The 15,435-nt window shown below is 37.2% G+C and overlaps 1 protein-coding gene across 1 annotated transcript in view; it reads left to right on the top strand.

Annotated features, from left to right (window-relative positions):
• CCDC171 (coiled-coil domain containing 171) overlaps nucleotides 1–15,435 on the top strand; it is a 139,947-nt gene that overhangs the window by 34,736 nt on the left and 89,776 nt on the right. Inside the window, exons 8-9 of the mRNA XM_010562090.1 lie at nucleotides 3,595–3,733; nucleotides 12,093–12,195. Of these exons, the coding sequence (XP_010560392.1) occupies nucleotides 3,595–3,733; nucleotides 12,093–12,195 (242 nt within the window). The remainder of the gene's footprint in view (nucleotides 1–3,594; nucleotides 3,734–12,092; nucleotides 12,196–15,435) is intronic.

Below are 15,435 nucleotides of genomic sequence, written 5' to 3'. Positions count from 1 at the left end.
TCACTACTTGCAATCATCTGTTGATTCCTAGCAGCTTCTGCCAACTGAGTTTTTTGAAAACAAATTATCTTCTGTGATTTCAGGGAATGCATGGAAACCTTTCCATGAAAGTTAACACAAACAGTTGGTGGCTTTGTTAATAGAGCTTGAAGAAACAGAAACAGCTTATCCTTACCATTTTGTTAGTCCAGACACCTCATTTTCCAGAGCTCCATAAAGATAGGTAGTGAAGGTCAAGCTTTATCTGAGATGGACATCTATATACTCAGTTCCCTTGAGGTAGTTACATGGGGTGGGCATGTACTGCCTCATCTGTTTCCTGTGCCTCTTTTATTCTTTGAAGCGTACAAGTATCAGTAACAATGGTGAATATCAGTGACTGCTTTCACGGGATGCCTTCAGAGAGAATACAAGAGCCTTTGATCTACTTACCTTTGAAGGCTGTGGTCCTTGGACTCCAGACAATGTCAGGAGCTTGGCTTTTTCTTTTAAGCCATGATTTGGCTTTCTAACTTGTTTTCCCTTTTTCTGGAGGAGTCCCATGAGTTTGTCTTTGAGCCTTAGTCTTTGGAAACTCTTGGAGACTTTCATCTGTTGTGCTGGAACACTTATATATCTTTTTAGCTGGACTTGATGTAGCAGAAATGATACCAAAGTTGGAAGCTATACAAATCTGTAAGAATTTATTTTCTCAGAAAGAGATGGTTGTAATAACTGAAACCAAGCAAACAGGCTTTTCTGGGTTGCATAATTTATTAATTAGCTCTGAACCCAGTAGCACTATGTAAACTGAAAGCAACGTGGGATTTGGGTCTCCATGTGAATTTACTTTTCTTGAAGATTGAGAACATGACATAGAATAAATTGGAACTGCTTTTGCTGTGTTTCTGAAAGCTGTGGGAGTAGAAGCTACTTTGGGGGACTGAAACAGGCAAGTTCTTTCTCAAAGAGTAAGAAGTAACCATCCACAGCTAACAGAAAAAAAATCAGCTAGGCTGAAGCAGAAGCACATAGGTATTTGGAGGACTGATAAAGTAGTCCTTCAGCAAAAAAGATACATTGATCTTTAAGAAGTAAGTCAAAGTCGGGGAGTGACAATATTGATTCAAAAATTTCACAGCTCGAAGAACTTTGAGCACTTTGCATTACTTTTAATTCTAGTAAGACAGAAGTGATAGGAGAAGACACAAAGAAATGAGAGACACCTGGATGTTGCCACTGCTGAGTTACATCAAAGAACAGTTCAGGTTAAAAGGAATTGCAGGAGATCTATAGTCCAACCTTCTGCTCAAATCAGCTATGAGATTGGGTTGCTCAGGGCTTCATCCAGTTCTGTCTTGAAAACCTCCAAGAATGGAGATGGCACAACCCCTTTGGGAACATGTTCCACTGTTTGACTGTCATTAGGGTGGAAAAAGTTTCCCCTTGTCTCAACCTCTTTGGATTCAATTTGTGACTGTTGTCTCTTGTCCTCTAGCCATACATTGCTGTGAAGTGACTGGCTGCATCTTCTTGATAACCTCCTTTTAGATACTGGGGGGCCATTGTACACGCTGAAGTTATCTGTTCTCCAGCCTGGACATACCAAGTTCCCTCAGTTCTTATATGTACTTCAGCCCCTGACAATGTTGGTGTCCCTCCCTTGAGCTCGCTCCAACTTCTTTCCTGTGTTATGTGGGAGGTGTGTGCTTAAAACTGGTCAAATAAAAGGTGATTAATCACATCCCTTGATCTTCTGGCTATGCTACTACTAATACAGCCCAGGATGCCGTTAGCTATCATCTCTACTTGTATGCCATGCTGCTGATTTGTGGCGAGCTTGCTGTCTACCAAGATTACCAAGTCCTTTTTGGGCATAGCTGCTCCCCAGCCAGTTACCAGCCATATTGCTTCAGGGGGCTCTTGCTTCCTAAATTCAGATCTTTGCATGCGTCACTGTTGAATCTCAGAAGGTTCATGTTGGCCTGTTCCTCCTCCCTGTCTAGGTTCTATGAAACAGCAGCCGTTCTCTTGAGTGTATCAGTTGTGTTGTGTCATCACCTACTCCTACCCCGTTCAGTGTTACCTGCAAACTTGGTGAGATTGCACTCCTGGCCTAATCCAGGTGATGGATAAAGATGTTAAACAAATGCTAATACAGACTCCTACGGTATTCCACTTGTTATCAGCCACTACCATCTCAGCTTTACCATCAAACCGTTTTTATCAATGTTGTAGTTCACATATCTAGACTGAAGTACTAACTTGGCTATAAAAATACTGTGTGAAACAGTGCCAAAAGCCTTGCTAAAGTTGAGTTATATTTAATCTACTTGCTCTTTTTTTGTCCACAGCTCTGGTCATTTTATCATGGGATATAACTGGATTGGCCAGAAATGATTTAGCCTTGGTAAATCCTCACTGACTGTTCCCAATCACCTTTTTCTCTTTCATGAGCCCAGAAATTTGTTCCAAGAGGACTTGTTTATGACCTTTGTGGGACTGAAATGAAGTTAACTGGTCTACAGTTCCTTGGCTTGTCCTTTTGCCCTTTTCTGAATATATAGGTGTGATATTTGCCTCTCTCCATGTGCCAGGGACCTCCCCCAGTCTCTGTGACCTTTCAAAGATGGTCGTGAGCAGCCTTACTGTGACATTGGCCAACTTTGTCAGAACCTTTGAGTGTAGGCAAGCTGGCCTCTTCAATTTCTATGGGTTGAGTTCTTACAAGTAATCCTGGACTGAATCCTCACCTGCTGCTAGCAATTGTTCTCCTCTTTGAGTCCTTTTACTGATCATAGAGGCTTGGGAGACCTTGTCAGGGAAGACTGAAGAAAAAAGGCGTAGTGTGGTGACCCTCTCTGTGTCCACTGTTGATAAATCATCTAGTCTGTGTAGAAGCAGGTCTGTGTTTTCTTTCCTAACTTAATGTAGCGGTAAAATCTCTTCTTGTTGTCTTTGTCATCCCTTGCAAACATCAATTCTCGGTGAGCCTTTGGCTTTCCTGACACCATGCCTACATACTCAGGATTCCTGCCCCTTCTTGTGTCTCCTGTATGCTGTTGTTTGGCCTTGTAGGTTTCTCATGAGTTGCCTGTTTAGCCATCCAGGCTCTATCAGGAGAACTGATATAGTAAAAGAACTGTTTAAAACTTTGGGAACAGTCTGCTGGTGGCAAAATTTGAAGTCATGCCATTCTGAGTAGAATATAGTCAAGTTTGTAGAAACTTTGAGAGCAAGCGTTGTACCTGAAATCAGGGTTGATTACACAAGATGTGAGGTCTTTCTGAGGAGAGCTACTGTGTTAATTAAAATATGATGAATTTTGTTTACTATATGGAATTTGGAGTCCATATCCAAATGACCAAATGAATTTATGACTGGAAGCCTAACACAAGTGTTGGTAACTGAAAAGAACATAACCACTTCTTGAAAAGCCTTTCTTAAAAGGAATATATAACTTTCTTCAGTAAAAAAAAAATAACCACAAAACTTCAGAAGCCATATGATGTGCTAACATGATATGTGCCATATCCATTGATTATCTCTAAAAGTATATAATATACTGGACAAAAGTATTTTTGATAAAAATGTTCTAATGCTGAAACTTTCCAGATTAGAAAGAGAGTGTTTCTCCACAAACAAGCAAATGAATGAGAAGATTGAAGAAAAGAAGAAGGTAATTAAAGACCTCTCTGAGAGGCTAGGGAATAATGAAAAAACCTGCAGAGAATTACAGGAGGAACTTGCAAAGGTAAGACAAAAGGCCCATGGCACTCGTTTTTTAGTGTTTTTTAAATGTACTGTGAACATAATCTCCATTTGCTGAACTATGGAAGAACTCTGCCTTTGTCTTACTCTGATTTTACTTATATTAAGTATTTCTTTTTGTAAAACATGAGTAAATATAGCTTTTTTTGTAAAACATGAGTAAATATAGCTAATACACTGGAGAAGCTAATTTGAAAATGTATTTTAAGTTATACACCATATATTTAACTGAAGAGTTATTTGCAGAAAAAAATTATTTTGTAAGTGTGGCTATGAGTAAAGAGTAACTTGTGTTTGCATTCCTAGTGAAGAAGGCAATTTGTAGATACAGATTATGATTCCTTGTGGAGAATGTTCTGTCTTTCTACCCAAGCTTTTTTCTTCTCCAAGCTTTGTTAGCTACCATTGTAGGCTTGTTTATTTCTATTTCACATAACATTTTGGTTTTAGTGCAAGCATTTGACTGTAAAAATTGCTTATTTGAAGGTGACAAAGCAGAGGGAATTTTTTTTTTCTGTTTTGGTGTGGATTTGGCATGTTGGATGTATTTTACTGGATTATTTCCTGAAACCTTTCTCCTTTGATATGACCAGTTGGAGCCTTTCCACTGTACCTACCCACCTCAACTTTGAATAACAATTTTGCCGTCCTGTTGCATGGCAGCTGGTACAAAGCAAAGATCTTAGGATATCTAGAAAATCTTCTCTCCTTCTGTAGTGTAGTAGCATTTGCAGTATTTCTATATTTAGCTGATGTAAACTTTTTTTGATACTGGCTTGCAAATTTCTTTCTCTCCCTTGGAGCTGTGAGTATGGAAGGTAAATGCGGTCTGTTCCCTGCTGCTCACAGGCATTGCACTAATCAAAGAGCAGGAGCAGAGACCTGCATCAGAGGATCTTCAGACTTGTTGGTGTCTTCTGTTCAGTTGTTGGAGTTACTCCATACGTTGTCTTAGTGTTATCCACTTCCCAGACAGATTGGTAACTGATAAATTGAAGAAAATCAAATCAAACCCCCTCTTCCTCCTGGGAGAATCACAGCTTCTTCCTTGCAAGCATTAATGTATTAAAAGGCATTTGCTGGCCTCATTAACCTGAAATAGTCATCTCATCAGGCACAAAAGGAATACAAAGAGACAAAAGCAACTGTCTCACCTAACTACAGTCAGTAATGATTGCTATTTATTAATATAAAATACAATTCCAAGCTGAAAAATTTCTACTAGGAACCTTGAGCGCTTGCTAACTATCACGGTGATATGAGTTTTCCCTTTTGTTTTATGTTCCTTAGCAAAATGTATGTTATACCTGAAAAGAATTCAGGACAAAATTCTGTTCATGATCAAGGTTTCTGGTAATGACAACAGTATTAAAGGGTGTACTTAGAACATTACATTACTGAAAGGTAAAAAGCAGATAGACTGTCTCAGTTAAAAAACTGTCTTATTCATCGAGCTGGTTGTTTTAATTGTGTTACTGGAATGATTTCAAACCACAAGACTGTCTTGAACAGGTAATAAAAATACTCATTTTCTGAGGAGTTGTATTAGTGGTCCCCTATGGGATTACATTTTTATCACCTTGGATGGCTTTGGTTTTTTTCTGAAGACTTTTGTATTTGTTTGGGAAGCAGGAGTGCCTGTGTGTGGTCTTGTTTACTCAGTCTGGACAGCCTTTTGTTATTTTGCTGCCTAAAATGTAAAAGCGGAAGACTCTAGCAGAAACTAAGTATAGATAACAGTTCATGTACTGTTGCTAGGCTTCCCTATACCCATACTAAAATTGTGTGAAAATGTCAGTGTGTTCTCTTCCTTTCATTTCTCCCTCCTGCTTTCTTGATCTATTCATTACTTTCTTGTATTTCATACTATTGTTAGGCATCCTGAATATGTCCTTTTCACTCCAGCCTGATAATCTTATATTGGTTTCTCACTGTACTGTGATAATAGGAGTTAATGTTTTTGTTTGTAAAATACTTGGGAAATACAACCAAATCAGTGAAGGCTCTTTGTTTTTAGAGAAGCAGACTTATGCAGAAATTAAATACATTCTTTGGGAACTTTATATGAAAAAGAACTTTTTTTGTTTTTTTTTTAATGGCTCAGTTGAATGTATAGTAAAGTAGTTATGCTGCTTTTAATTTTAAATATCAGCATGTGGCAGAAGTTTGCCAGAAATTTGCATGGATCAAATGTGATAGGATCTGTTGGTATCAAACAAAACTGCTTATGAATTTTCAGCATGAGCAGGGTCCCAAGATTTCCATTATGTTTTTCTGAGGAAATTGGTCTCAAGCTTGTCATTATTTCCAGCTAGGGTTTTTAGAAATTTTTAGCTTGAAGAATAGGAATTTGGAAGAATGGCCATTGTGATTCACAACTTGTTTTAAATTGAAACAGCCCCAGCTGTATTCCTGCCCCATGGAAAGAATAAGAGGTGTCTTTAGTAGTTTTAAAAGTTACTCCGGATATTTACATTTCTGGCACCTAGTAGTGGATGATCTTTAATTCTTAGTACCAGACAAGCGGGAGACGTTGAACCTTTATTTTATGAGAAATGTCTATTGAAATTTGGGGAACTTGCCAGTTCACCAGAATGCATATTTGGAAATTGAAGTCATTAAAAATATTGCATTTTAGTATAAATTCCTTTAATTTGGAAGAACTGTGTATTCATTTCCTCCCTTTTGTATAGATACTATCAGGAGTAGCATAATTAGAGTATAAGTAGTGTAACAGATTACACCCAGAGCCTGTCTTTTTCTGTGTGGCATATAAATCTTTTTCTTACAGCCATACATGCAGTCACGCGCTGTATATATCTCAGCTGTCTGTAATAGCCTTGTAGGTTTTTGTAAGCTGAAAGTCAGAACGGAAGTGTTTGAGAATCTAGTTCCTGGACATAGGCATTAACCATTGTTTGTTAATATAAGTGTCATAAGTATTGACTGAACAGACAATGAAACACCCTGAAGATTGTGATTCTGTTCTGCAAATTCTATGGAGCAGAATCTGGTATTTAGTAGCAAAGATGTAAATCTCATCTAGATGATTTATCGTGAAAGGAGCTTTTTCTTTCAGTTTAAAAAAACTGAGATGCAGTCTTCATTAATTTTGTGCTAATGGTTTTTAAATGTTGCATTACCTTGATTCTTGTTTTGCTTCCCTTAACTCAGGGGTGGAGTGTTTCTACCCAGATGCTACTTCTGTTGTCCTAATTTAAGACGACCAATCAGTCTAAAGCATATGCTTAAATGATCTTCTACAGAGAAACCAATTTTGTAATTTATTCTGGAAGTGGAGACGTCACTCAAGCTGTGATATCCCAGTGTTTGAAGACAGGCATCTAAAAAATGCTTTTAAAGTTGCCAGTTCTCAAAAAATTTTCTCTGACTAAAAAAAAAACCAAACCCCAAAACCCAAAGAGATACTTCTTAACTTTCTATCCACCAAAAGGTTATTACAAATCTCTCTTTAGGAGTCTAGAATAGTTCCATATAAAACTTGAGCATTTTTGATCAATTTTATTTCAGGTGATTAAAACTGAGACTCTAAATTTCTTGAGAAATTGTTATTTGATTTACACATGGCTAGACACTTTTTAAAGAACCCTCTGCAGACTTTGGAAAAATCTAGCTAATAGAAGAAAATAAAGAAACTCTGTTCAGTATTCAATAGTTAGATAACATGAGCAAAAATAAATAGTAGCCTAAGGAGGGATCCTGTCAGTGAGGGTTTTGTTTTGTTTTTTTATACTGCAATTTATGCTTGGTTGCTTAAAATTTGTGCCTCTTTTCTGCTATACAGAACATCACTCAAGTAAAACCCATTTTTTGTTAACTGTGGAGCAGTCATTTGGAGCCTATTTCTAGAAATGCTTTGATTTGGTTTCCCCAAGGTCATACCTGTAAACATTCTAATGCTTTTACAAACAATTTACCCAAATGGTTTTCAAGGAGTGTCTGAACATGCTGCTTTTTTGTGGCTGTGTGGATAGTTCTGGCTTTGGCACTTGCTCTGCCATCACCAGATAGGATTGGTACTACAGACCGACTGGGTGAAGTAGTCCATGTGCAAGAGAGCCAGACAGGAACATCCCTGTAATGCAAAGTAGAGTAAATTCCTCTTGGAATAATGGCACTTCGTTGCAGGACTGGACCTAGTTCCCTGCATAATACTACTGGGGTTTTGATAAGTTAAGTTTGAAAAAGCCTCAAACTCCTGCCTACATGTTTATTTTTTAAATGTTATTGAACTTGAGATACACATGCACATTTGCAGCATCAGGTCATGTGGGCTATTCTGGAAAAGTGCTTAGAGTTTGCATTTATTTTATTCAACAGTGGCTTTTGGAAAATGCTGAAAAATCAATGGGACTTCATTTCTGTCCTGGAACAGGTGATGGGATGATACCAAAATTGAATACTGGTGGTTAAGGAAAATATCTTGCAACCAAGGTAGTAGAGAATTGCCTAGATAAATGCAAATGCCCTGCTTCTGGAAGATTAGCATAATTCTGACAGTGGGTGGAATAACTTTTATTAGTAGTATGTTTTCTTAATAATTCTGGTTATCTTTACATATAAGGATACACATTTGGAAAAAAAGATTTTCTCCTGGTTGGAGCCTACAGTACTTGTAATGAAAAATACTTGGCTTCTATTTAATTTCCTTAAAAGGGTGGTTGTGTTTTAAAACTGATGGTTAACTAAATATGTTGCCAAACACATTTTTCTACCAAAAATTCTTTTGTCCTTAAGGGATGTTTTGTGATAATAGGAGCCTTCTTAAGGATATGAAGCTTGACATGGGGAAGCATTGTATATGCTACAATTCAGCATACATTCTGAGTTCAGAAAGTATGACTTGTCTCCAATATTGTTTGGTTTCTAGCCTCCTGAATATTTTGTGAGGGAGGGAATTGTGTTTGGGGAGTATAGGAAATGCTTCTAATATATTTCAAGAATTTTAAATTCTTATGTGCTCATGCAAACTTCACAAGGAGTCTTTACCACTCGTCTCGGGGACCTGGGATTCCTGAAGGCAGGTTCTACTGGTAAAGACTGAGGTGAAAAAGGCATTGAAAAGGCCTTTTCTGTGTTCTAGTCAGCAGATCCCCTGCCGCATTCAGCAGCAAGCCCACATTTTGCCTAGTCTTCCTTTTGCTGGTGATATACTTTAGCAAGCCTTTCCTGTTGCCCTTCATGTCCCTTTCCAGATTCAACTTCAGGTGGATTTTTGCTTTCCTAAGCATATCCTTCCATGCTTGGACAGGTTCTCTATATTTATTCCAGGTCACCTATGCCTGCTTCCACCTCCTTTATGCTTCCTATTAATATATGAATTTAGTCAGGAGCTCCTTGTGCACCCATACAGGCCTCCTGCTGCCTTTGATTTTCAAGGTCATTTTCAAATATCACCTCCAAGGTCAAGAATGGTCCATCCTGATGTGCAGGAAGTCAAGCAAAGTCAGCAGAAGGCTTACCTTACAAGTAAGTCTTTCACCTGTTTCTAGTAATGTGATCTGGGAAGCAAGCTCTCTTTAAGTAAAGGCTTTAGCACTTTGTCATCTGATTTCCCCTTTGAAGTAATCTAGGGAACACTCACACCAGTACCTTTCCAGTAGTTCTACAGGAATGGCATCCCCTAACACAAATATGATGATGAATGGAGTTGCTGAGAGGGAAGTAATCTCATCTCCTGGAATAGCTGGATCTGGCAGAGGATACCTTTCAGCAGCTGCAATTGATTATGTTTGACTTCTACACTTCTGGACTCCATTTTCCTTTCAAAGTAAAGAGTTATGTATACTTGCTGTGTTTGTTCAGACTGAAGAAAAGAAAACTAAGGGAGTTACTGCTACTGCCATCAACTGTCAAATGGGTGCTTATGGAGAAGACAGAGCTACACTCTTCTTAGAACTGTGCAGTGAAAATATGAGAGAAAACAGAAGTTTGAGAAGGGGAAATTATAATTACCTGTAAGGGCAAAAAAAACCTTCACAGTGAGGATTGTGAGACTTGGAGCAAGTTGCCTGAAGGGGTTGTTGAAACCCCATCCTTAGGGATACTCAAAACTTGACTGGAGAAGGCTCTGAGCAACCTAACCTGACTTCTAGCATGGCCCTGCTTTGAATGGGGAGTGGGACCAGATGACCTCCAGGTTAAATTATTCCATGATTTTATGACTTGACACATTCTTACTAGATAACTGTCAGTGAGACAAGAAATTAGATCTTTATATTTGGACTTTTAACCTGTGCCTGGATTTCCAGCACTGCAGTTTACAGTATCTTTCTTCAATTTCTGATAATGGGTACAGTCACTGAAAATGGGAATTAGACAGGAAAGATACTAAATACTTTGCAGCTGAAGTGTAGAGAAATCGGCTAGTCTAAGGAATTCCCTTTTGATCTTTATTGCTGTTGAAAAAGAGACTGAAATTGGCTTAGGGAGTGTAGATGCAGTTAGCAAATAAAGCACAGAGAAGTCGTGAAGGCTGAATAGACTGGAATACACTGACTAAATTGTGGTAAATTAACTAAACCAAATGAAAAAATTGGATGAGGAGACTGAAAAAAATTCTCACATTTGACTTTTCTGTGGTAAAAGGTTTTTCTGGGAAGATTTAGTCTGGCCTTCTCTGTGGTGGAGTGGTTTACGTAAGAAGAGTACTTATTTTATTGTGGTGCTGATCATATTGTTATATTTTCTTATTTCTAACATGTGAGGTCTTTGAGATGATATCAGTACATGAGAGTAAATTATTTTAATGTGTTTGCATCCCATAAAATATTTTTACTGGAGCTCAGCAATTACAAGTTCTATTTATGTAGATAATTTTATGGAGTAAGAATTAAAATTTAGTTACTGTTGAATATATAGAAGAGGTTTGGAAATTCTTTATGAAGTGTAGTACAAACTCTCACACAAGGAATGTTGTGTAAATACTACAGGGGACCTAACACTGAACTACACATATGAATAATATATTCATTGATATACAGTACATATAATTAAAATTGAAAGAGTAAAGCAAATTTATAAAATATTTAAACTGAATAATGAAGAACACTGCAGAGAATTAAATGCATTTCTTGTTTTTTTAGCCTGACAGTTATATGCTACCAGTAGTAGCAGTTTTCCTTGGGAGGAAATTTCCCACACTTGAGAAATTGACTGAATCTTTACACATGCAATGAAGCATAACTAAAGCAATAGTTTATAGATATGATAGAAAACAGTAGGATTTTTCTCAATACAAAAAGGGTAACCTTCCATCACCAAGTAGAAAGAGAAATTACTCAAATAGGTGTTAGAATTTAGAATAAAAATAAATTGAGTAATTAAAGGTAATGAGACATCTTTGAGCATAATATTTATCATAAGAAAATCATGAAGTCCTTTAAATCTAGTTTCCTCTTGATTTGGGTGGGGAGGGGTTGTTTGAGTGGGTGGTTTTTTCTGTTTGTTTTCTAAACTGCTGAGATGTATTACTTTTTGTCAGTCAGCTGCTAAAATTGTACATTTCTTTGAGAAGTCACAATTATATATGTCCAAGAGGACTTTGGTCTTGTCTGGAATTACGGATGCATATCTTTGAAAACTGCAGGTTTTAATACCAGGTATAAATTGAAGGAATGATTTGATGTATTCTTTCTATTGTGGTGATTAAAAAATCTGTGGTAAATACCTTTCTGCCCTCAGAATAAAGCCACTGTCTTGATTTGAAGAACAGCCTGCACTTAGTGAACAGCTTTCTTTAAGAGAAGTCAGTTGTAGGAGCTGAAGGACTGTGCTGCTTTATATTCCATACATAAGGAGGAGTTTTTGATGTTGAAGAAATCACTATCAAGCATGGAAGATACTAACAATTAAAGTAGGCAGGTTTGCAATGAGAATAGGTGTGGGATTTGACTGAATGCCAAATCATGAATTTCTAGCCTGTCTGCCAGTAGTTTGGTGTCTTTCTGGATGCCCTTGCAGGGTATAACAATAGATTTCATTGCTTGCATAAATGGGCAGCAGTTAATTAATGTTCAGTAAGATATTTTGAAGCAGAAGAAGATCAAGACTAGGTTTTAGTGCAACCATTTTTTCTTTTTCTTTTGACTACCTGAAGCCTTTAGTTCTATTTTAAGTGTGTTTCAGGGTTCTGTGTTACTTATTTGCGATGTCTTGCTAGGTCTCTTGGCTCAAGAAAAGGAGTAATAAGAAATATAGCAGGAATTTTAAATTTAAGGAGGAACAAAAATGCCATTGTCATCTGCATTTCTTTTGTTTACTATTTTAATGGGTTTCTTTTTTTCCTCTCTTGTCTTGTCTGTATCTCCTGTCAAATAAAGGCCAAGAAACACCAGGTCTTTCTAACAGAGACGTATGAAAACAACATGAGAGAGCTGGAGTTACTCTTGGACAGCTTTGCTATGTCAGGCCAGCGGACAGCAGGTTAGTTGAAGGTATAAAATGACAGATGCATCTGTCAATGTTCCAAAGTCACTACATTGTGGGAATTCTGCAGATGCCTCTTGCATTCCCTCTTCTCAACATGCTTTGATTTGATGACATGATAAGAGCAGTTCTCACAGCAGTCAAATGGCCTTGCTAGCTGAGAAAGGGTGACGGAATGTGGACCTGCTGTTGTCAGCCCAGAGCTTGATTTACAAATGCTGGTGTGTATATGATCGGTCAGAAAAGGGCTCACTTGCTGTGCTCTAAATCCAACTGAGAAAAAAGTCCTTACAGTATACCTGCAAAGGGAACAGATGTTTTGCCTGAACTGAGCCAAATTCTGAGGCAACCTTCAGCAACTTAAAGGTCATATATGCAAAAAGGTTGTGTAGGACACATGATATAACACAATACTTTTTACTGTTGATTGTGTACTAGTACTATATTGCTCTATTCATTTGATCTAGTACAGAATAAATATTTGTTTGTTTTCATTAATTATAAGTCAGTGGTTGTCACTCTGTTACCTGGTTTTTATGTACAATTATTGTATCAATCTCAACAAAATGCTGCCTGCTTAAGCATTTGAAATAGTGGCTAACATAAACAAGCTGAACTTTAACATCAAAGCTAGTAATTTTTTTAAAGGTGAAAATAGTACACTTTTAAAAATCTTCAATTAAAACTATTTATAAAAGTTTTCTCTATGTGGTTCCTGTTAGAAAATCACAGACTAGAAACAAAATGCTTCCAACTTACAGTACAAGTAAACTGGAAGAAAACAGGTAAAATGTTGCTTAAAGAGAAAATGGGTTTATTTTATATAAATAGTGATGATACATTTCTGCACTTTTTAACAATGTTAGACATTAATGGGTCGTATAACACCTTTAAATGAAGATGCATTTTTTTGTATCTTCACAAAAAGATTTTTTTTAAGGCCTGTTACTGTTAAAATTCAATAAAGGACCTTCTTGAGATTTCTGTTGTCCTTAAAAGCCTAGCCTTGAACCTGTGATGCATTGATTTCCTTGCATGGGCTGTATGATTTTTTTATTTGGGAACTGGTATCAGTTTTATTCTGTAATTATAAATTTAATTCCTGTGGGTAATACCTGTACGATTACTGTAGATATGTCAGACTGAAAAGCTCTTCAAAACTGTATGTTTTCCCCGATCTTGCAAAGTTCCACATGCCCAGAGGGGCTTCAGGAATTCTAGGGGGAGCTGGATGCTGCTGCCAAACTGCACTTTCCAAAGCAGTAATTGTCTTTTGGGTAGGCTTTCTGTTCTCCCTAGTGGTAAACCTTGCAGAGAACAGCTTTGACCTGTTTCTATAATATCAGGGATTCAGTAAAAGTAACTTCAGTATTAATTTGCTTTGTTTAAGGTAAACTTTGAAAGATCTTATTTAAAGAGATCTTTTTTTTTAAGCTTCAGCATCTCTGCAGAGGCTCAGTTGAGGCAGAAAGTGAAATTAGCTCTGCTATGGATTGAGTCTTTACGGCTAATATTAAAATGGACATTGACTAAGACATTTGTTCTACGTATTTACTACACTTCTAAGTGTGAAACTTAAATTTTTAATGCTGTTGCCTTACTGTTGTACTTAGGAATTTATTACATAACTATTTCTTTCACTTTTCAAAAAAATGTTTTATGTAATATTTGAAATTCAAATGCCTAGATGCCAATAAAAGTAAAAATCTTAAATAAATCTTTGTAGTCTAATTAGCAGATGAGGGGCTACATGAGCCACAGCTGGCTGGGCAGTCTTTCTTTCTTGTTTGTGTTTTTAACTTTCAGCGCAAGTGGTTGAGAGATCTACTTAAAAATCTGTCAATATTAAAGGTCCAGCCCCTTCATTTAAGTGCTAATTGGGCTGTGATTATTGGGCTATACAAGAAAAAGAACACTTTATATTTTTAAAGATTAAAAACCTGAAGTATTTTAAAAAGTTATTTTTTTCTTTATACATTCCAAATTAACAAGCATAAATCCATGTCTTCTCCTTTTTAAGTGACCTTTATAAATTTCCATGGCATTGTTATTCTTATTGGGCATTTTGCATGATTTCAGTTTGTCCTGTTCAGTTTATCATATTTTGCAGTTATTCAGCAAACTCAGAGAAGTTTGTCTTCATTTCAGGAAAAAAAAAATTGTGGTTCTAGCAATCTGAAAAAAAAGTGAACTGTGTATGAAGTGCTAAGAGTGTTAGCTGCTTTGAGTTAGTGTTACTGTTTAATGCAGGCCACCAGTACTGTTTTGTTCAAAAATCTAAAACACAGCACCATATGAGCTGCTATGAAGAAAATTAACTCTATCCTAGCCAAGCCCAGTATCGTTAGTAGAAAGTCTGAAGCAGCAGGTTTAAGAGTTTACTCACTTGTATACCTCCTGTCAGACTCCTATTAAGCCTGGCATTTTCCCAAAATTCTTCCCTCAAACTCTTAGGTGATACTGGGCAAATGCATCAAATTACTGGGGTTTTTTTTCCTCATTGCTGAAGTAGGGCCTCTCCAGCAAGAGAGTGCCGTTTGGATTAGGTGCATGTCTCCTGCATAGTTGTATGAAGACAGACAATATTTGGCCAGTATTAAAGCCATAGGCTTGTTTTCAGCTAGTGCAGGAAGGTAGTATCTGGTATTTCTGTTGGCAGACTGGGCTGCCTAGAAAATAGGGTTGCAGCAAAGGCAAGGAATGCCAGCCTGGGAAGTTTACTGGCAAAAGTCTGGTTTTGGCAAACATGATGTAAATTAAGATAGTTCAGAGGCATGTTTCAGTGACAGCGTTGCAGTTCAGGACTTTAAAAATTAAGATACATTATTTAGACAGCTTGTTGAAAACTGTGGGATGGAAGACAACCCCTAGATTGACTGAATAGGTATTATTTTAAACTGAATGAGAATTGTGAGTTACAGCTTCTCTAGAGCTGGAAGTATGGAAGAATAGTACTTTCTTTTTTTCTGTGCAACAAGATCACTGCAAAATGTTCCTACAATGAGTAGTAGTGAGAAGTCACTCTTGTAATTGAGAAGACAGGACTGGAGCCCTGTGCATCCTTACCTATATGAATTCTTCTTAGGTTGATTCTAAGTGTCACCTTGCTATTTGGGACATCTCTAGGACTCAGAGGTTTGGTTAAGGGCACTGGAGTCTCATTAAGATTTTGCTTTTCCCTGATTCTGTAGACCTTTAGAAACTGTGGTAAATAGGTGTCCACTGGAGTGGCTGATA

The sequence above is a fragment of the Haliaeetus leucocephalus genome, unplaced genomic scaffold, assembly GCF_000737465.1.
Source record: "Haliaeetus leucocephalus isolate CR32 unplaced genomic scaffold, Haliaeetus_leucocephalus-4.0 Scaffold154, whole genome shotgun sequence".
NCBI classification, from domain to species: domain Eukaryota; kingdom Metazoa; phylum Chordata; class Aves; order Accipitriformes; family Accipitridae; genus Haliaeetus; species Haliaeetus leucocephalus.
Note: the sequence above shows the minus strand (reverse complement) of the source record. Positions and strands in the feature narration are given on the sequence as shown.